The following is a 22,379-nucleotide window of genomic DNA, read 5'->3' on the forward strand; positions in this document are numbered from 1 at the left end:
TGGAGGCCCTAAAATGTAGCTTACTTAGCTTGTGCATAAATTCAGCACTGGCTGGGGTAGGGTCAGGATGGGGCAGTCTATTAGCCTCCCCCGTTCCTATATGTCCTGCAGCAGCCCCCAGGTCCTGTGCTTGTCTGTCCTGGATTGGGGAGCAACCTGGCCCATCTGTCTGGCATGTGCCACAGCCCATGTCCTGTTCAGCTTGATCCCATGGGTGCTAGCAGTAGAGTTGTGGGGAGTAATGCAGCACCCCTGGCCCTGGCTAGAAACGGTTTCCATCCTGTTCAGGGTGAACAGTTTGGTTCCATGGCTCTCAGCACACCCACTATACAAATTGTTCCAGCCCCCCTGGATCCTCCTGTCTGTCTGTCCTGCACTATACAGTCACCTCACCTATTTATCTGTCTGGAGCCCAGCTACTGTGCACCTCCTGCCCTGCACTGTGCCCCCACCTCACCTGTCTGTTCTATGCTGCAGCTTGTCTGTCCTTCCTGTCTATTTGTCCTGCGCCTGCCCATCCTGTCTGTCTGTCTGTCTTGCACTGTGCACCCACCTCACCTGTCTGTTCTATGCTGCAGCTTGTCTGTCCTTCCTGTCTATTTGTCCTGCGCCTGCCCATCCTGTCTGTCTGTCTGTCTTGCACTGTGCACCCACCTCACCTGTCTGTTCTATGCCGCAGCTCACCTGAACTTCCTGTCTATCTGTCCTGCGCCTGCCCATCCCGTCTGTCTGTCCTGCACCGTGCACCCACCTCACCTGTCTGTCTATGCCGCAGCTCGCCTGTCCTTCCTGCCTGTCTGTCTGTCCTGTGCCTGCCCGTCCTGTCCTGCACCATGCACCCTCCTCACCAGTCTGTCTGCCCGGTGCCACAGCTCCCCGGCCCCTCCCGTCCGTCTGTCCATGTGTGGGTCCGGCGCGGCACCTGCCCCCCCCCCCTTCCCCCCCGTCAGTCAGCAGGGCTGGGCGGCGGGTGGGAGGGGCCGGCTCATCAGCTGGGCCAGTCCCCGCCGCTGCTGCAGCGCCTCGGCCGCACCGTGCGCCGCTCCCGCGGGCTCGCCGGGCCATGGCCACCGAGGAGCTGGCCAGCAAGCTGAGCCGCCGGCTGCAGATGGAGGACGAGGAGGAGGGCGGCGGCCCCGCGGGGGAGAACGGGGAGGCGGCCGAGCCCGACGGCCCCGAGCTCCTGGGCGGCGGCGCGGACTGCGAGCTGAGCGCCAAGCTGCAGCGGCGCACGGAGCTGAGCCAGGGCGGCGGGGAGCTCTCGCCCGGCGGGGGCCGCAAGGTCTTCAGCCCCTACGCCGAGTTCCGCGAGTTCTCCCGGCGGCAGATCCGCGACATGGAGCGGCTCTTCCGGCAGTGAGTGCCCGGGAGTGTCGGGGGGTGCCCAGGCCGGGGCGCGCAGGGGGTGCCCGGAGGGACCGGGCATGGCAGGCGGTGCCTGGGGAAGCGGGGGACCGGAGCAGCACCCCCAGCAGCTGGTGCTGGGAGCGGGACAGTGACCAAGGGAGAGGGGTCCCCCTGGTGCTGGGGGACAAGGGCGCTCCCCAGCCCTGCCCCACAGGACATGGATGGAGCCACTTGCAAACACTGAGTAACTGGGGAGATGATGGAGACCCCCCCTGCCCTCCGCGGGGGAGGGACCCCCTAGTGCCCTGGTGGGTCGAGCTCGTGCTGTTCCCAGGAACCCAGCCCCTCCTGGGGAGCGAACCCAGCCACTTCCCCTTCCTCATTGTTCTTCCCCTAGGGACAGGTGAACTGTCTTGGGGAAACTGACCCTGGGGACACTAATCTGCCCCTCCGGGCATCCCTGCCCTATGCAGCCAGCTGGGGGAGAAGGGGTGGTTCTGCTAACTTCTGGCAGGCTTTGGATGCCACTCACGGCTATGTGCCACTGGGGGACTAGGCATGGCGCCATTAGGAGCATGAGGAATTCCCCCTTTCCTCCCCCAAAAGACTTGTCAGACTTAGCTGCATTAGGGAGGCTGGGCTTGTGATTGAAAGCAGAGTGTGCCACATGCCTGCCCACAGAAGAGGGGAAAGATTCCTGCACAAACTCCCCTCTTCTTTTAAGTGACTCTGGCAAAGGGAGCAGGAACCCTCCAGACATCTACAGGAGAAGTTGATCCTGCACAAGAAGTGTGTGTGGGGGGAGGGGTGACTTTCATTTCGGTTGGGCCCTGAGCTCTCCTCTGCTGCTTGTGCAATAGATAAAACGGAGGAAATCTGGTTCCTTTTTTTAATCTTGTGTGTATGTTTTGCAAGTTCCGTTTCCAGAATTGGAGGTGACTAGTTCTCATTTTGCATTTTAAAAGAACTTCCTTCCATCTCTTCCCAGCAAACCACGCTGTGCCTGGGGCGTGTTACTTGGTAGCCATTGCTCTTTTTAGTTGAGTTGGCGTAGAGAGGCCAACTTTTAGGAAAAACCTGCCATGGCAATAAATTTCACACCTCAGAGCAACACTTCCTGCTCTGCTAATGTCTGCTGTATTCCTCTCTTTAGTTGGGCTCCATTCACCCTCCCTGAAGCTCACAGTACTAGTATTTCAAATACGTTATCACTAGTCACCAACAGCAAACTGTAGACACTTCTCGTGGAAACTGAAAAGAGAAGTTACTTTTGATTGTCTGGAAACGTAAGACTTCTACAGGCTGTGGGTTCAGTTACGAGCAGCAACATTCATAAGTGAAATCCAGCCTCTGTAGAAATGGATTTATATCTAGCTGGATGTTCAAACATTTTCTTCTCAGGTTAACAAGTTACACTGCCGGGAATACAGATCCCATTAGTGGGCCATGGAGTCTGGTATGGTTCCTCTGGCAATGGCGAGCACCACAAGCTGCAAAGCAAAGTTGAAAAACCCCATAATGCACCTGGTCAATGGTGTAATGCTAAGAGGACCCAACCCTGCCCCATTGCTGAGAGTTCTGCTATTGGCTTCCGTGGGTAGGAACAGGGCTGAAAGAGATGGAAAAGTTGCCCCCCCTTCTTGTGTATGTTACTACCATCAGTAAAAGGGCCTGTCCTTCTTCTTTACATCCTGATTTTTCCTGCTTGGCTATTTTAAATTAGCATCCAGCTGACACATGACATATGCTGTTAGCCATTTATTTAAACAATGTTTGGTGAGGTCAATCTAAGAACAAATATTTAGAGAGTTTGAGCATGTTAACTAGAAAGGCTGCAATAAAAAAACCATGAGGGGGTTCAGGCCATTGGTCCATAAGCTCTTACTGGGGTAAGCAGGTGAATTTTAATGGCCAGGGATATACAGGCTCCGCCAGATGATCTAATGATTCCTCCTGGCTTTAAACTCTGATTTAAAATCAGTGTGGTGATGGAACTTAGGGAGATGCTATTGGGGGCATGAGGAACCATGTTTCCTCATCTGTTACAAAATCTGAAATTGGACTGGAAACGCTTTATCTGAACGAGTTACTTCTCCCTATGATTATTACAAATACACTAGTTAGACTTTTGTTTACAGCAAGTTCCTCATCAATTTCACTTCCAGATCCTCTGTACTAGCATAGATCTGCTGCATTTGGTTTGAAAGGTTTGTTTAGGGGCTATGCTAATCTGTTTCCTCTGGAACTTCAATTTTTCCTGGCTACAGCAATCTCAATTTGGGATCAGCTCTGACCTATGTTGGTCCTCTTGAAATTGGCATAAAACCCACTGCTCTGGGATAGATGTTATATGTCACAGTTTAAAATGAGGAAATGCTGTGGTGTTGGCCAAAAAGCTGTGTCAGGCCATACCCTGCCCTGCAGAAACACCGGCTTCTCATTACAGAGCTGCAGCAGTTTCTACACACTCGACTTGTTTATTCTAACGTTACTTAGCTGAATGCGCTTCCGAGCCTTTTGCTGCAGCAAGAGGAATGAGCGTCCGTGTGGGAGCTGGAAGGCTGGATTGCAGAGTAAAGCAAAGCCAGTGGCATTCTTACCTACCAAGCCAATGCAGCTGGTATGAACTAGCAAAACCTAGAGAATTCCAAATCCCAAAACCACTGGCAAATCCAGATCAGGACTTTCTGGGTTTGCCTGTATTGTCCATTCTGATTAAAACTCGAGCAGTGGCAATCCCGGTTGAATTCTTCTCCTCATTTCTCTGTATCGGACTTGTTCTCAAAAGATTCTCTCATTGGTATGGCTGAATTTGCTGCTCCTCTTTTGCCACAGATGCCTTTTTCAGTGACAAGACTGTTCTGATAGTGTTAACAGATATTTAAAATATCCGGGGGAGTAGGGCAGGGGGGAGAAAGATTTTCTCCATTTAGGCCTGAGATGTATACTCGCCCCATGGATCCTAGTGGAATGAGTCAGAGCGTTCCAGGGCAGAAGAGATCACCAAATTCTCTAGTCTGGCCTCAGGTATACTACAGCCCTTCAACACCGCCCAGCCACCAGAACTAACCCAAAGGACTGAGCCCACTAAACTGTTAGGGATCAAGATGCAACTGTGCGGTGATAGGGAAGTTATTTATCCCAGCATGATCATTCAGTTTCTAAATGGATGTTTGCACTAAGGTTTCCACAGCCTACTTTCCATAATCACTGAGACAGGTCATGTGTGTAAGGGTCATCGGTCTGGATCCTGAGGTCTCCTAGCGTTACCTATGCCTTTTGTAATTAGCTCTTTTGTAATCTACCTAGGTGTGATCTGATCTCCCTTGTTCTTCAAGGGACTGTTGCTCATTCTCTCCTTCCTCCTGTTCGCCTTTCAGGGTGTGATTCGGAGCCTACCAAGTCAATGGAAAGCGTCTTGTGGGCTTCCTTGGTCTTTGGATCGGGCAAGCCGCAGACAGTGGCTTAGATCAGTGGCTCCCAACCTCTTCCAGCATACCGGCCCCTTTTCAGTCTTTTCAAATGTTACGCGCCCCTCCCCCAACAATACAGCTGTGTCTGCAGCCTGCATGTCCCTCCGTCTGTACTGCGTCCCAAGCCGCGTCCCTCCACCTGCACTGAGAGGCTTGTTGGCTGCTGGCACAGAGCCCCGTGGCCCCCGACTTTCTGCAGACCCCCTGCAGTACCGTGGCCGACCACCAAGGGTCCACAGACCACAAGTTGGGAACCACGGGTTTAGATGAAGCATTGGATTCAGCAGCTTGCTATTTGCCCAGAACCACGGGAGATTTGAATCTCTTACAGTGTCGTGGTGCTGGCCTGTCGGAGTAGCCGAGCCTGCCAAGCACAGTAGCGAGAGTGCATTTGGTATCTCAGTGTGGATGGCATAGGGGCCACGTGTGTGCAATGTTCCCTACGGGATACCGACTTCACCCCTTTGCTTTCTGAGTCAATTGAGGGCATCTCTATACATGTCCGGAAGGGAAAGCAACCCTTTGAACACCTTGTCAGACGGAAAGATTGCAGGAGTAATGCTCTTCCCATGAGTATCCCTCTGTGAAGTTCTGCTTCTCTCCTAACCTTTTAAAGAAAAAAAATTCTCTCTCTTCTCTAGTGTCTAGTCATATAGGTAACGAGGGAAGTCAGCCCACCTCCAAAGCTCTGTTAGCTTGTTCCTGCGTCAGAGTTTTTACTTCTCTCTTTCTTCAGGGCTGTTTTTTCCCTAGTTCTGCTTTTCCCCAGCTATGTGCTTGCAGGCTGTTCCTCTTCCACCTCGCTGAATTTCTTCTGAGTTGTGTGTGTGGGGAGGAAGGGGGATTGGTTCTGCCTTTATTAGCTGCTGCTTAACAGGCTCCGTGTAGTTCAGTTAGTTTCAAACACCTTTAAACGTGATTTGAAATGTTCTGCCTCCTTTCTGCGGTCTCTTCTCTGTGGAGGAGGGTGTTTCTTTCTGCTACAGCAACGAGGTATTTTTATAAGGAGGCCATTCGAACCAGAGGCTTAGAAAGACACAGGAAACACAGTCATCTGTTTCTGCAGTATAGGTCAGTCATACACTTAGTCATCTGTATTCCTTGAAGCAGTTGTGGTAGAGATACAATCAGCACTTGTTTGCCTACAGTGTAATATTTAATTTCACAAAATACCTTCCAGTGTTGCTGACTTCTGTGCTGTGCTCGCTTCCTAAAAGGACTTGGCAGAGGGGGGTGGGGAGGTCGTCTTCCACAGAAAGAGAAACTGTCCGTCCCCTTCTAGCCAACACCTCTGACAGCTCCCCTGTTATTTCTATAACCTCGGAATCATCCAAGTTCCATCTCCACAGACTTTCCATCGGCCTTCTAAAATCATGTGTGGTGATGCCAACACCGATATGCCAGCGCCGAGGGGGTTAAACAACGGCAAAGACTTGCTGGCTCGAGCCGGGAGCGTGGTTTTAACATAGTTCATCCTTGTCCTCTCTGCCTGGCCAAATCTTATTAGCCCTGTTGGCGCCACGCTGGTAAACATGGCTGTTTTAAATTAGGAAGGGCCCTTGGAAGAGTCTTGTTCCATGAGGCCAAGAACTGGGGAGGACGAAGTAACGCAAGCCGGAAGAGCTGGCGAGCAAAGAATGTGAAGGCGCTCTTGACTGACCTTTCTGACACCGACATGCTCTAAGCTGGCTAATAATGGGGTCATTTACCACTTAGCCCGAGATTAGGAGCACAATTAAAGCCTGTCTTCAGGAGAGGTAATGCCCCTGTCCAAGTTAGGAGGCAGTGGGAATTTGCAACACTGCACCGATTCATCCGCAGGGTGTATTGAATGTTATCCAGACAGGGGCTTTGTTGGAACGCTGCCTTGAATTGACCCCACTGCTTTGGGGAAGAGCGGGGATTGAGTTGCATAGAGGGTGGCAGGATTTTCAACCGCTGCCAGCCCTGGCAGGCAAAGAGTGAGTCACGCCAGCGAGGGGGGAGGGTTGTTCTGTAGCCCAGGCTGACATGCGGATGTTCAAGTGGATCCCTAGAATAACGCAAGGAAGGGGAAATAGGGGCGTGCATCTAATTCACGGCAGGGTCTCCAAGGCAGCAGCTGCACCGGAGTGGCATTTGTTGCAGTTTGGAAAGAATCCAATCTAGAGAAGCTGATTTCATCCCCCTGCTCCCAAACTGGCTCAGTCTTCAGCGCCATGTTCCACCAAATGTGTCCGTGCTTCCATGGGAGCTTGCTAACGTCGCAGGAAGGGCCCCAGAGCATGTGGAGGGAGAGGGCAGTGAACCGTTGCTGGTACAAAAGAAAATCGCACACGCACACACACATGCACACGCACACGCACACCCGGCCCAGGTTCGGTGACAGGCTCTGTGAAGCACCTCTGCTCCCCTAGGGTGACAACGTCAAAGCTGCGAGGCGTGCCTTGCTCACACTAGGGATCTTAAGCGTGTAAATGTGCAACCACTTACATTTTTAGTGATTACACGTTTACACGCAGAGGGGCAGGCAGGAGCTGCTGCTTGTGGAGAGCCAGCTTTTAAGCCGGCTTCCTGCATGCACTAACTCCTGCCTACCCCTCTCCTAATATTGCTGCCTCTCTGAGGCAGCAGTGTGGGGGGGCTGGCTCCCCATGAGTACCGCCCTCTCCCACTGCAGCAGCTCCAGAGTCCCAGTCACGGGGGTGCCTTATGCTCTGGGCCAGCATGGAGGAGATCCGGACCGAGGAATCGATCAGAACTGTTCCGCGCCCTGCGGAGGAGCCGCCCGGCTCACTGCTGCAGCTGCTGGTCCCACACAGCCAGTGGGCTCCTTGTGGATATGTCCTGGGTGTGTGATTCCTGGATCTAACCCTTTCTCCCCCCTCCGCACCGCCAGAGAGTCTGGAGACAGGCCACTGGGATCTTCGGGCCTCCCTGTGCAGGGGACAGCCTGTAACGTGCCCGCGTGGGGAAGTTGCGAGTCCCGCTAAGTTAGTAGAATGAAGACACTGCTGGTGGGGCAGCCCCCCATGTCCCTCTGTTCTGCTCAATGGGGTAAATGTTTTGTCTGGGCAGGGAGCAGACAGCACAAGCTGGGGCAGGCTGAATGCTCTGCAGCGAGATCCTTAGCGGCAGGCGGTCTGGAATGTTGGCTCACCACCAGGCACTCCCAGTACCAGCTCCTGGAAAAGGAGTAAAATGCCTGGGGCTTGGTTTGTGTTGCAAGGTAGCTCGCGGTTATCGCAAACTGCCCCCCACTGACGGCCTGGACTCCAAACCTGGTCTCTGTGCGTAGAAGATCAGACAAGGCACGACGAATGCTTCCCATCCCTAAACTCTTAAGCACAATAACGAGACTTGCTCGAAGCATTTTCAGATCTCGCTTTCAGCACTGGAAATTACCCAGATCCAAGGCCTTTGCTCTGTTAATCCCTGGGCCAGTGCCAAAAGGCTCTGCTTGTCTGAAAGACGAAACAAGATTTAAGGGACGCTTCCTGAGCTTGTCTTCACGACACGGAGGATCGACACTACTGCAATCAATCTTCCAGAGCTTGATTTAGCGGGTCTAGTAAAGACCAGCTATATCAAACTTGGAGGGTGCTCCCCCTCCCCCCCCCCCCCCGGTCAGCGCTGGTACTCCTACTCCTCACAAGGAGTAAGGGAAGCCAAAAAGAGTGTTTGCTCCTGTCGACCTCCTGCTGACGAGACAACGTGGAAACTCAAATTAAGATCCATCGACTCCAGCTATGGAATTAATGTAGCTGGAGTTACAGCCTCTCTCAGACTTACGAAGCAGTTACGGACCAACCAATTGGTCATAACTCGGTTTGTTCGTAAGTCGGACCCCATTGAGTTACACGCGACCGCACTGTTCCTAACCGTGGATCACATTTGTAACTGGGGGTCCGCCATTTACAACAGTTTTGGTCGTAAGTGCAAACGGTCGTAAGTCGACGGTTCGCAACTCGGGGACCGGCTGTATATATCTTAGTTCAACCTTCCCCCATAGTATAGACCTCACACACAACACTCTGTTAGACATCGTGCATCGCCAGGAAGCAGCCATCTCCTTCTTCTCAGGGCTATGCAATGCTTGTTCCGAATCCTGGCAAACTGGAAGATTAAACTCACTCCCCGCCTCTCCCATCTGATCTCTTTGCCAGCTTCATTTCTGTAAACAGCACTTTGACTTGCTAGGTCTAAAAACTCAGTGCAGATTGTCTAGTAATCAAGCATTTGCAGGGAGAGGGCCTGCACGATCTAGAGCAACCCGCAGCCCCACGGAGACATTTCGTTTACCGTTGCCCACGTGCAGGGTTGCCGGATTCTGCTGGTTTCGATCGGTGTCGTTTTTTCCCACCAGTGTTACTGAAGTGACACACAGCTAACGCCAGGACACGTGACGGGAGGTGCATTCTGACTGCACACAACGTTGGCTGTGAGAGCCGTGCGCTCCTTCTGCATCCAATCACAGCGCGGTTACGGTTCAATCGGCACCTCCAGGTGCACAATAGGGATGTAAAATCCTATTTAATTGGTTAAGAAGTTAGAGGGGAAGGTAGGTGGGGGGAGGGTCACTCCAGCATAGCTGGAATGGCCCCCTCACCCGCTGCTGGGATGCCCCCACCCCCAGAGCAGTCCCTGTCCATGGTGGGGAGCTGTCCAGTCTTCACCAGTTAACTTTAACCTGTAAGCCTCCCCCATTAAGGTAAGGCTCGCCGGTTAACTGGTTAAACATTCATGTCCCTGGTATGCAAGCGCTGTGAGCACAACTAGCCTGTCCAGGAAGACTTCACCCACATCCAAAGAACCTCCCAATGCATGGGCCAACTATTCTGCCTTGTTAGCACAGCCGCTTTGTTCTCACCCATCTTCATGGAGCAGGTAAATGCCATAGCAGAGGGACGAGTGATTTAGTTCCAGTGGCTGTCTGAGAAGCTGATTTACCACTTCTCATTGCTCAGTAGAAATGAAATCCTTGGTAAACCACTGATCCTGCAGCCGTTGAGCCTGGTTTGAAGGTCCATCTAGTCCAGCATCCTGTCTGCCAACAGTGGCCAATGCCAGGTGCCCCAGAGGCAGTGAACTGAACAGGTAATGATCAAGCGATCTCTCTCCTGCCATCCATCTCCACCCTCTGACAAACAGGCTAGACACACCATTCCTTACCCATCCTGGCTAATAGCCATTCATGGACCTAACCCCCATGAATTTATCTAGTTAGCTTTTAAACCCTTTTATAGTTCTAGACTTCACAACCTCCTCAGGCAAGGAGTTCCACAGGTTGACTATGCGCTGTGTGAAGAAGAACTTCCTTTTATTTGTTTTAAACCTGCTGCCCATTGATTTCATTTGGTGGCCCCTAGTTCTTATATTATGGGAACAATTAAATAACTTTTCCTTATTCACTTTCTCCACACTACTCATGATACCTCTCTCATATCCCCCCTTAGTCTCTTTTCCAGGCTGAAAAGTTCTAGTCTCTTTAATCTCTCCTCATATGGGACCCATTCCAAACCCCTAATCATTTTAGTTGCCTGTCTCTGAACCTTTTCTAATGCCAGTATATCTTTTTTGAGATGAGGAGTCCACATCTGTGCACTGTATTCAAGTATTCAGTAATGCCTTAAACCACCCAGGTTTAAGTTTTCAGTCCGGAGCAGTAAAGGAGGGGTAGGTCACGTGTCTGTCTTACATTTTAAACTTCCCTTCAGCGTTTATGATTCAACAACTGACGTGGGTGTGTTTCCCTCCTTCTTTAGCTATGTTAGTGCAGATGCTAGCTGTCTTGAAGCACACGCCAGGCCTATATTTAATCTGCCTCTGAAATATGTTTTCTAATTTAGTTTTACTGAATGGGGCAAGAGTTGTCCCTTCACTGGCAATCTCCTACATATCTGCCAAATAATGCAAGTGTAACCTACTGGGTGTGATGATCTGCCCCTTCTAATGGCACGAGATGACTTACAGAGAGAATGAAAGCGCTCTGCAGCCTTAGCTACCAGCCAATTGGCTTTTAGTTCATTCACTAAGCTCCCCAAGTTCCCAGGTTCGATTCCGCCTGTAGGTGACCAGGGCTGTCGGTGGTTACACAAGCCCTGATCCTCGGAGCACCTGTAGAACTTACGCAGTGAGTTGTAAGATGTCTTCAGAAAATGATGAAGCCAATTAAAGCAAATAAAACCCACACAACACGCAGCATGCTTCCAGCTGGGATACCGCTGCCCAGGTAGGTTGGTTTAGGTTTAAGGGGGATTATCAAAACACAGTTTCAGCTCAGTTTTCTAGCTTGGTACCTGTGGCAAGATTTATTTGGAAAAGCTCCTCTGGTAAGTGCAACACATTCTTTAGCTTGTTTAAGTGGTGCATGCTTCACTGGGGGAGAAAAACAGCTGGAGTATTTATGTCGGAAACAGCTCAAAGTACCTTTCTAAAAGCATCCACTTCCCCCCACCTCTCCACGGAGGGAGCCTCTTAGTGGAGTTGTTAATGCTTAGTGCAATTGCTTTCCACCACAAGAGCGTGAGCGAATGGAGCACTTGGATGTGTCCTGGGGGGTTGGTGTACCACTGCAAACTAATCTCATTGAAGTCAATAGTAAAATGAGATGCTTTAAAAAGATGCTCCCGGGAGCGGTTAGTGGTCTCACGCAGGCCTCCGGTGGTTTTGAAACACACCCAAAGCCGTCTAGAGTAAGCTGCCACAGCTCGGCCCGTCTGAGCCTACTGCTGTGCCGTACATGTTCAGCACAAACGTGTTCTGCGATGGGATTGATGGGGCATGTCCAAGAGGGTGGGCTTTTATTACAACGGGATGCCGTCGTCTTTATGGGGAGCCGAGGTGCGGGACTTCTCCCCCTGGGCCGGGACACAGTGGATCACAAGCAACGCTGGTACCACCAGCTCTGCAGCCACAGAACTCTTGCAGCATGAACAGGGCCTGCATCGGGAGCACAAGCGAACTAAAGTGTGTGTTCCTTACGGTTCTGCGCTCCTGGGGCCCCTGCCAGTAATTAGCCGCTTGGCTCTCTTAAAGCATCGAGGGTTGGGGTCTCTTTCTGCATTCCTCCGTTACTGAGAGTGCCTAGCCAGAGAGGAAACTAGGCGAGGCACCTGAGGAGGTGTGGAGGTGCATTGGTGCATGCCTGATGATGAATTTCGATACTAAGAGCTTCCAGCCACATCCTGGCTCTCTACGGTCTGGCTACTATTTTTAAACCCATGTTGATTCATTGACCTGGGAGGCGTTAGAGCCGTGGTGTCCCACCCACTAGCCACAGCCTGTGCCAGCTCCCGGCCATGCACAGGGCTCTGCCACCCCGAGGGCCAGCCCACAACATTTTGGCACCTGAGGCAGGGAGCTCAAATGACACCCCCCTGCCCTCTCGCTTAGGCCAAAATTTTGAAAGGTCTCGATTCTGCCTCCTTCCTGTTCTACTCCTCTCATGGGACTGCTCTGCTACCTGCATGTGCACCAGCAGCAGACACCATTTTCTACACTCTGGGTCCTAGTGGCGCCCCCCACAGTCTGGCACCTGAGGTCGCCTCATGGTAGGGCCAGCTCCGGCCACCCCCATCCCTGTGTGGCAGGGGAGGTTGGTGGGGCTGGAGCAGCCCTCCCAGGCTGCAGGCAGGGGGCTGTCCCAGGGGGCTGGTTAACTGTTCCTCAGTAAGCGTCACCAGTCAGGGTGATGCTGATGGGGTAACCGGTTACCTGTTGACATCCCTACCCCAAACCCCTTAACCACCTCATTTATTTGCTTTGCCCTTGTCTCTTTGAAAGACATGACACTGTCAAATCAGTAGGAGGGTGTTGAAATGCCACCAGCGCTCCTGCTTCCTACTCTGCCCTGTTCAGCTTCGCATGTCCCCAGGCTCTTTCTGCACCCGCACAGAGTCCTTAAGATGGCGGTTTGTGTGGACATTGTGATAAGGACCAGCTATTGCCTGACTGGCGGCTGGAAAGCAAACAGACTCACCCGCACTAAGTACAGTGAAGGGCTGAGCTGTATTTTAATTCTCAATCGCACTTGGTGGCAACAGACTACGTGATGTACAGGGCTAGGCCATCAAGCGGCGAAGGTAGATCCATTATTTTAATCACATATTTTATTATTGGCTGTGAACTTCGTTTATGTGCCTGGCTGGCTTCTCTGCAGTGGGGAAATGGTAGAGTAGCTGCTTTTCGTGTGTGTGTGTGTGTGTGTGTGTGTTTTGCTGGAGATGCAGTTGGATGCTAGCACGAAGACAAGCGTTAGGGGCCTAGCAGGAAGGCAACTACATTTACTTGTCAATCTTAGGGTAAAAAACCTTCAAAAACAGGCTGCAACATCCTGAACTGAAATTGATGTACCAATTTGATGCTGTCAAGTAATTTCCCCTTCAGGTCCAAGTTGAACCTCTCTAATCCAGCACTTTCTGGTTGGGCATAATTTTAGTTAGCCGGGTGGCCACATGTTCCGGATGTGGCTAAATTTCCTGTGGTCCCATAAAGGTTGTTTACAGCCACTAGTCTGGGCTCTCAATGTTCTGTGCTGCTGTTTACCCCTACATGTCCTCTCAGAGCCCAGTAAGCAGTGGAAGTGTTGGTAGTGCTGCTAGTCAATATTGGCCTCCTGTAGCTGGGCAAATTCTCTGGTTCAGCCCCAGTCAGGTCCCGAGGGTGCCAGACCGGAGAGGTTCAGCCTATACTCTCGTCTCTGTTGGCGTTGGGCCGCATGCACGTCCATTTAATTAGCTCTGATGTTACACTCACATCTCTGTATCCCTTCCTTTCTGTTTTCTCCTCTTTGCGCATCTGAAGAAGTGAGCTGGATCTCACAAAATCCATCATAAATCGCTCGAATACGTTGTGGTTAATCTTTAAAGTGCCACCAGACTCCTTGTTTTTGCTGAAACAGACTAGCCTGGCTACCCCTCTGAAACCTAGGTTTACTTGCTGTGTAATGCAGTCCACTGTGAGGGGCTGAAGGTAGAGGTCTTCCAGTTCCTCAGTTGGAATGAAGCTTTGCAGAGTTTCTTTTTTCAGTTGAGAACTAATTGTTTGGGAGGGGGCTGTAGTGAAGCATCAGGGTGCATATCTAATACATAGGGTCAGTACTGTCTCTGTGCGTCATTTGTGCTGGTCTCCTGGACAGAGGAGAATTTCACTCTTGGTAGGTTATAAATTCCCCTCCTAGTGCCTTGAGGCAAAAGGGTGTAAATTTCACCCATCATGTGTGAGCATGTCTCCCTCTAGTGGCTGCTGCCCATAGAAAGTAACAACTTACTAATTACAGCTAAGACTTTAGCTAAGCTAACGTTTAGCTCAGCTGGAAGGGGCCTGATCATTTGATACGGAAATCCTTGTGTGCCACAGACTCCAGAGTATTTGCTGAATCCATGGTTCAGCTGGATTTGCAAAGGCAGCACTGATAGGGTGTGATGGGGCTGGTAATACAGAAGAAAATTCACAGGCGTTGAAATAGCAAAGTAGCTACTTCTGAAGGGCAGCTGGTCTCTGTAATTCTTGCTTCTGTCTCTTAGGTATGACACAGGGAAAGATGGCTTCATTGATCTCATGGAATTGAAGCTAATGATGGAAAAACTTGAAGCACCACAAACGCACCTCGGGCTGAAAAATATGATCAAAGAAGTAGACGAAGATTTTGACGGAAAACTTAGCTTCCGGGAGGTAAGGCCTTATCTGGTGAGCAGGATCATAGAATTATCGAATCCTACAGTTGGAAGGGACTTCGGGAGGTCGTCATGTCCAGTCTCCTGCCCTCGTGGCAGGACCAAGCACCGTCTAGATCATCACTGATAGATGTCTATCTAACCTGCTCTTAAATATCTCCAGAGATGGAGATTCCACAGCCTCCATAGGCAATTTATTCCAGTGTTTGACTACCCTGACACAGTTTTTCCTAGTGTCCAACCTAAACCTCCCTGGCTGCAATTTAACCCCATTGCTTCTTTTTCTATCATCAGAGGCCGTGGAGAACAATTTTTCTCCCTCCACTCTTTTAGATACTTGAAAACTCCTGTCATGTCCCCTTTCTCTTTTCTTTTCTAAACTAAAAGAGCCCAATTCTTTCAGTCTTCCCTCATAGCTCATGTTTTCTAGACCTTTAATCATTTTTCTTGCTCTTCTCTGGACCGTCTCCAATTTCTCCACATCTTTGTTGAAATGCGGTGCCCAGAACTGGACACAATACTTCAACTAAGGCCTAATCCGTGCCGAGCAGAATGGAAGAATGACTTCTCATGTCTTTCTCACAACACTCCTGTTAATGCATCCCAGAAAGATGTTTGCTTTATTTTGCAACAGTGTCACACTGTTGACTTATATATAACTTGGGGTCCACTATGACCCCTAGATTCCTTTCTGCCGTTCTCCTTTCTAGACAGTCACTTCCCATTCTGTACGTGGGAAACGGATTGTTCCTTCCTAAGTGGAGTACTTTGTATTTGTCCTTATAAACTTCATCCTGTTTACCTCATTTCTCCAGTTTGTCCAGATCATTTTGAACGTTGAGCCTGTCCTCCAAAGCACTTGCAACCCCTCCCAGCTTGGTATCACCTGCAAACTTGATAAGTGTCCTCTCTATGCTAATATCTAAATCGTTCAGGGTGAGTGCTCCAGGATAACACGCCCACCCTGCTTTGCCTGCTGATCCATGGACAGCATCTGCTCCTCTGCTGGGAGACAGGGCTGTCGAGATGTTTCTCCTCTCTGCCAGGGCAGGACAATGGCTCCTTCACTTGCTCCAGCGTGATCTTTGCACCTTTCAGTGACAGTGTACAGCTAATCACGCTGCCTGAGAGCCCTCCACTGCTGAATGTCTGTGCTGTACACATTCAGCAAGACTGGCTTTTGGACTAGAAGGTAGCTGGCTGAAAGCCCTTCTGATGTGTCCGTAGGGTCCTGTAGAAGGATGTAGGGATACCATGGGGATGAGTGTCTTAGAGATGCTGGAGACGGCTAGATCTAGGTCAAAGTGGGAGGAGTCGATTTCTAGATCCACCAGCCTGATGCTTTTGCAGTAGCTCAAGGGCAAGGCTTGCCTGAGGGCAACGCCCTCCAGCTCCCTCCCAGACCCTGCACCCCTCCTAAATCTTCCGCCAGGTCAGAATCCTCCCCTGCACCCCCCTCCCAGACCCCGCACCCCGTCCCAGACCCTGCACCCCAATCCTCTGCCCCAGGTCACAATCCAAAACCTCTTCACCGTCCTCCCTCAGGTCACAACTCTTCCCCCTCCCCCGACACTACACCACCCCCCATAAACACCTCCCCCAGGCCAGAATCTTCTCCTGCACCCATACCCCCTCCCAGACCCTGCACCCCAATCCGCTGTCCCAGGTCACAATCCCCTCCTTCACTCAAACTGCCTTTCGGACCCTACACCTCCTCCTGCACCCAACCTCCCTCCCGGACCCCTCAGCCCCTCCATAGAAAAGTGCAGCCCTCAACCATTTACCAAATCTTGGAGTGTCCTCCCTCCCCTGTCAAAATGATTTCCCACCCCTGGGTTAACCGGTTGAACATTCACATCCCTCATCTCTGCTCTGCTCTCTCCAGAATGTCTCCCCCCAGTGACGCCCCACACAGACTGGGCTAGCTTTGTCTGTTACACTGTCAGCCCCTGCAGGCACGGATATATTCTGCGCACTCCTCCCATGCCGTGTGGCTAAGCGGCAAGTCTGAGGGGGCAGAGTCCTGTTCAGGGTGCTGCGTTCCTGCAGGCCTCTCAATTCTCCCCAGCATCAGCCTGGTGCAGGACATGCATGCAGGTGCACAGCCCTTTGCATTTAAAAGTCTTCCTGCCTTGCCAGAGATTTCCAGTGAGTTACCCTGGCTGCACGGGGACCCTGGGATGGCAGGCGCTGTCTCGGGACAGCCTCTCTCTTTCCATGCTTGCTTCCCGCCACAGCATCCTCTGCTCTTGGGCTTCTTAATGCAGTCTCTGCCGATCAAAGGAGACCCCCTTGCAACAAGAGAAGTGAGATCTGCGTGCAGTACTTTGTCTTGCTGCTAATGGGATTACATCTTCCTAGCCTACGTGATCTCCAGGCAACTGTCCTTGCCTGGAAGGGACATGGCTGCAGGCAATCCTGAGCTGCTGGCATTCATGCTTGCTCGCTCTTTGCAATTACAGCGGCACTTGCTCTTACAATACTAATGAGCAGATGTGCAATAGGCATGTGATGCAGCTCAGAATCCTTCACAAGATGAGTGCTTGTGGCGTTTGATCCCACAGTAACTATAGAACATGGTAACGCTGCCTAATGACCTGATTTTCAGCATCTGATCTATCAGCTTCCCATCTTTCCTGGTTACACTGAAATCTCCTAATGCTCTCCTGTGCTTGATACAAACTGTAAGAGGTCACTTGTATCAGGCCAGTCCAGTGGGCAAGAGGAGACTTGACTTCTCCTAGCTCTGCCACTGATGGCTTGGGAACTCCTTGGGAAAGTCTCTTTTCCTGTGCCTCTCTTTCCCCTTCTCCTCTCTGCCTATGGAGTTTGTGAAAGTTCTTCAGGGCAGGATGTTTGCACAGGACCCAATGCAATGGGGCGCTGAGCTCAGCCAGTGATAAATAATCCAGGGGGGACGGGTGGGCGGGTGCACAGGTCTTACGTCTCAGAATTCTCTTCAGCCCTCCCACCACGTTCAGCTTGCAGCAAATGTGTGCCTCTTCCCTCCGACAGTTTCTCCTGATTTTCCGCAAAGCCGCGGCAGGCGAATTGCAGGAAGACAGTGGGCTTCACGCCTTGGCGCGGCTCTCAGAGATTGACGTCTCCACGGAGGGCGTGAAAGGAGCCAAAAGCTTTTTTGAAGCCAAAGTAAGGAAACAATAACGTGCAAAGTCATATTAGTGCGGCTTGGGGGAGGAGAATTCATGATTGGGGGGGGGGGAATCAAGGGTGTGTTCCATTATCACAAGATAAAGGGTGGACAGGTAATTTGTGCACCAGAAGTAGTTCACGGTCCTGATCATAGCCTTCTTGCAGGAGGAATAACAGGTAGTTCGATTTAGGGCTTTAATTTGAAATACCGGGTCCCTGCCATGGGTAGACGTGGGCAGTTAGTCTGAACTTGTAAATTTCAAAAAATGGTGACCGGACGGGAAGATGCAAATCAAGCGCAGGATATTTAAATCCCGGGCTTGGTTTGCAACTTCGAATGCCTACATTAGCCTCCCTAGTTCGAACTAGGGGGCTAGTGTAGACATACCCTTAGAAACTAACACAAATATATACAGGTTTGAACCTCTCTTGTCCGGCACCTTTGGGACCTGACCGGTTCCGAACCAGAACATTTTCTGGACCACGGGAGGTCAGCATTGTCTAGCATCATTTCCACCACTTCCACTGCTTACTGGGCTCTTAGAAAACATTTAAGGCGTAAATTAGAACTAAATAACAGCACAGAACACTGAGAGCCAGGACTGGTGGCTGTAAACAAACTGTATGGAACCACGGGAAACTTGGCCACACTCATGAAAAGTGAACCTCCGTCTAGATGAAATCATCCCAGACCATGGGTGTTTCTGGACCAGAGATTTCTGGACTAGAGAGATTCAACCTGTAGCATCATGAGCTTTCGTGGGCAAAACCCACTTTCTCAGATGAGCTGGAGAGGGAACATAGTGCCCAGTTGTTCTATGTAACCCATGTGCTTCACACTCCAATTTATAGAAAGCCTCTCTGGAACTAGACCCACCCCACTGGCGTGTGTTTCCGTGTGAGCCCATGGCAGCTGCATGCCCTCAAGGGAAGAACTTGGCTTGCAGCCTGCAAAGCTGCTCCACGTGAGGCTGCTGAACACAGCCGGGATTGTGGTCGGTAGAGGAGCAGCAGTGCACAGACGGCTGGCTAGAAGCCTCGCTGTTGGGCCCCACTCCCAAACCCACTGAAGTCAGTGGAAAAGCTCCGTTAGGCTTCAGCTCGTGCTCGTTAGCAGCAATCCTGCTGCCCACGGCCTTGCGGCGTGGGCTCTTCTGACTCCCTTGCCAAATGCCATTGCATTTCCAGGTGCAAGCTATGAACGACTCCAGCCGCTTCGAAGAGGAGATCAAAGCCGAGCAGGAAGAGAAGAAAAAGCAGGCAGAGGAGATGAAACAGAGGAAAGCCGCCTTTAAAGAGCTGCAGTCCAACTTCAAGCAATGAGCCGAGGTTGAAAGGGCAACGCTGGAAAGGCCCTGGAGGCGCTGAGCAAACTGCAGTCTGGGAAGCATCCCGAGTGACTTGTGTAAGTGATGGTTGAATGGACCCATCCCTAAAGAACCTTTTTGTCTGTGAATCCAGAGTCCTTGGGCCGCCTTCAGGCACAAGAAGCTCACGCTTTTGTGGATCGTCCTGTTTTCTTGCACTGTCCGTGTTGCCAGTGAAGACGTGGCGAGCCGTTTTCCCACTGTCCCTTTGGTCTGTTTGCTGTTCCGTGGTGGCGTGTGTCTGCGACTTGGGGGGAGGGGGACCTCTGCTTTTAAAAAAACCCCAAACCTTTCCGTGTGCTCTGAACTCGCGTGTGTTCTCTTGCTGTGGACCATTGTGTCATCCAAACCCTAGGATAAGCACTGTGGCTTTGCCCCCGGCACTGAATGTACCGGACTCTGGATGAGTAGTTCCTGCTTATGCAGAAATGCCTCCCGCCGCCATTCGTGTGCTCTGTCTTCTGGAAACGTCCTATGCTTAATGCTTTAAATCACTCCCTTTAATGCAGGGGTGGGCAATAATTTTTGCAGGGGAGCCACTTCACAAATTTTGGTACGTGATTGTGGGCTGGTTCTGGGCCTTCCCAGAAGGGCAGGGGGCCTCGGGTGGGTCTGGGGCTACAGACAGAGAGAGAGAGAGAGAAAGTAAGTGTGTGTGTGTGTGTGTGTGTGTGTGTGTGTGAGTGAGTGAGTGTGTGAGAGAGAGAGAGAGAGAGAGAGAGACTGACTTTGTGGCATAGATTGTGTGTGTGTGGCGCAGAGACTGGGAGAGCATGTGTGACTGTGCACATGACACTGTGTGTGTGCGACAGTGACACAGAGAAGGTGTGCGCTGCCTAAGTTTGAGAGAAGCCATGCTCTGTCTCTTGAAGGGAAATTTGTCCTGCTCTGTTGTCTCCCCACCCCCACGCTCCTCTGAGTTCCAGGCTTCAGACTGGAGCTGCTTTGCTGGCTGTCTCTCCCTCTCCGCCCCCTGCTCTGCAGAGAAGGGGTACAGGGGCAGGAGGACACCCTGACTTGAGCACTCCCCTCTCCTCTGCACAGCTGCAGGATGGAGCAAGGAGGGGGAGGGGGAGGGGAAGTGTGCAAACTCTGCTAATCAGCTGGGTCGGCCAGAGCAAAATGCTTGGAGGGTCGGAGCCAGCCCCTGAGCTCGAGTTTGCCCACCCCTGCTTTAAGGCCCTGTAGCTGAAACCCTTGCAAAAATAATGTGTGGCAAAGCCCTCGTTGGCCAGGAGGTGGGAGTGCTGAGTTCTAATCCTGCCTCTGACACTGTTTCCCCATGTGGCCATGGAGGAGTTGCTTTAAGCTGCTTTTTTGTCCATACAATGAGGACAAGGCCAGCTCCTCTCACCACAGGTAGGGACAAAAAGATGCATTTTAGGCAAGGCCTGCCTATCTGCAAGAGGCTGGGTCAATGTTATAGGCGCTAAGGACTTAATGTTACAGTCTGGGCAGTTCCCCAAATTGCTTTTGGAGTGGGAGTTATATACCCAAAGCACCTCCAGGAGCGGCTTGGCGTGTTGCAGACTTGAGACCTGCACTTTGTTACGAAGCTCTGTCTTTCTCTGCATTCCCTCTTGATAAGCCTGCAGCACTGAGGTAATAGGGGAAAGGACACAGCCTTGTCCTGGGAGATGCAGCTAATGCTGGCTCAATCCTGTATTTGTAACCTCAGTGGATCCATAGATGCTGTTCCCAGTGCCGAACTGTGACAACAAAGAGCCATGGTGGGAGAACGAACACAGGGGATGTCTTAGTGGCAGGCCTAAAAATTTTGATCCTCTACAAAAAATACAGGGAAATGCACAGGCGTGTTGGGGAAACTTACTGAATACAGCTATGGCTCTTTGACAACCAATAAACATTCAGGCTGGAAAAACACCTCTCTGAAAAGTGCTTTTATATGTCTTTTGCATGCACTGTGATTTATTTTTTTAAAGAGATGAACTTGTTGTTACAAGCTGGAATGGACTGAACAAAAAGATGCATGTAGCTATGTATCTAACTGCATTTACGACAAGTTCAACTGGAATACAGAGAAACGTCCATGGCACAATGTGGGTGTTTGTAATGAAAACCAATAGAATTGTTTTATACCTGTCTGTAAGCATGTAACTTAATGTTGTCATTCAGATGAGGAAGTGAAATGTGATAACAGAAGACTTGACATTTAAGTGTTGATGTTTACTGCAAAAAAAAAAAAGGTTTAAAAATTCATGCCACTGATATGCAAAATTCAGAATTTTCATATTCATCATGAAAAATTAATTGCTAGATTGCTTTTTGACTAACCCCTTTATTTTGGTAAAAGATATAAGAAGAAACCCATTGGTGAATTTAGAGTCTTTTATTATTTTTCCATATGGTTACCTGCTGAAAGATTATATTAGTTTCTTCCATTCTTTTACTGCTTTTCTTTAGCAAATGTTTATAAAGATGAATTTAAAAATTGTTGCTTTTTTTCAAAAGCTACTTTCATTCAGTGGTACGATTATTTTTTTTAACTAAAATAAAAACTATATTTCTTATGCATGTGTGTGGCTGATGCTTGGTGAATTTCAAATGCAGAGGAATTCATTGTGTGCCACCAGCAGAGAATACAAAGTCTCTTCTAGTCTCCTGTGACTGTAATATCATGATCTCATTTCAGTAGTTGGCAGGTGATAGGCATTTTGGTGGCCTGTGATAGACAGGTCAGATGGTTCCTTCTGGCCTTAATCTCTGTGTATCAATTGTTTGTTTCAATTGTAGCATCATCCCCCTGCTCATTATGTGCAAAGCTGCCCATTTCCCTTGGTTTTTGCACGTGTTAGGCATCAAAATGCTTAGCAGAGTCAGAATTCTTATGGCTTTTGACAGCGACGGAGCAGTGGTTTTGTGAATGGCAGAGGCACCTGCGTGTTGGATGTAGGTGCCTAATGTAGCCGTTAAACCAGGGGTATCCAAACTTTTTTCAAAGAGGGCCAGATTTGATGAAGTGAACATGCGTGAGGGCCGACCATTTTGCCTGACATTCTTTGAACCATTAAAATTAAACGCAAATTAACTATTTTATGCAAAGTTTATTGCAAACGGCATACTTTTCATTTCGTCACATGGATGACAAATCTAAACAGGTGTTAAATCACTCTGCCTTTCATATCTGAAGGCCAGATGAAAAAAAAATCCAGGAAGTTGAAATATATGTCAGGAACATAAGAAAGGTTGTCTGTCAACTTTTAAGTTCAAAAAATATGAACAGGAACATAACACCAAGTATACATGTTGTGTCCAAATATATTTATAACTGATTTAGACCAACTGACATTAACTGAGATTTTACAATGTATTCATCTCAATACATATGGATTCGTTGGGGGCCATAAAAGATAGATATTGCC

General features: G+C 50.3%; 1 protein-coding gene across 1 annotated transcript; it reads left to right on the plus strand.

The window, feature by feature from the left end:
• Positions 1-994: 994 nt before the first annotated feature.
• Positions 995-21,529, plus strand: EFHD2 (EF-hand domain family member D2). The gene is made up of 4 exons (XM_075906861.1): positions 995-1,356; positions 14,327-14,474; positions 17,492-17,626; positions 18,818-21,529. The coding sequence occupies exons 1-4, from the start codon at positions 1,064-1,066 to the stop codon at positions 18,950-18,952; spliced, it is 711 nt and encodes a 236-aa protein (XP_075762976.1). The 5' UTR covers positions 995-1,063; the 3' UTR covers positions 18,953-21,529.
• Positions 21,530-22,379: the final 850 nt, after the last annotated feature.

Source organism: Pelodiscus sinensis, chromosome 23 (assembly GCF_049634645.1).
Source record: "Pelodiscus sinensis isolate JC-2024 chromosome 23, ASM4963464v1, whole genome shotgun sequence".
Taxonomy (NCBI): domain Eukaryota; kingdom Metazoa; phylum Chordata; order Testudines; family Trionychidae; genus Pelodiscus; species Pelodiscus sinensis.

What these genes read in the sequence shown, in the direction of transcription:
- EFHD2 (XM_075906861.1), top strand. Translation starts at nt 1,064, where the DNA reads ATGGCCACCGAGGAGCTGGCCAGCAAGCTGAGCCGCCGGCTGCAGATG. An exon ending in ATGGAGCGGCTCTTCCGGCA is followed by an intron (nt 1,357 to 14,326) that starts GTGAGTGCCCGG and finishes TCTGTCTCTTAG; the next exon opens with GTATGACACAGGGAAAGATG. An exon ending in GAAAACTTAGCTTCCGGGAG is followed by an intron (nt 14,475 to 17,491) that starts GTAAGGCCTTAT and finishes TCCCTCCGACAG; the next exon opens with TTTCTCCTGATTTTCCGCAA.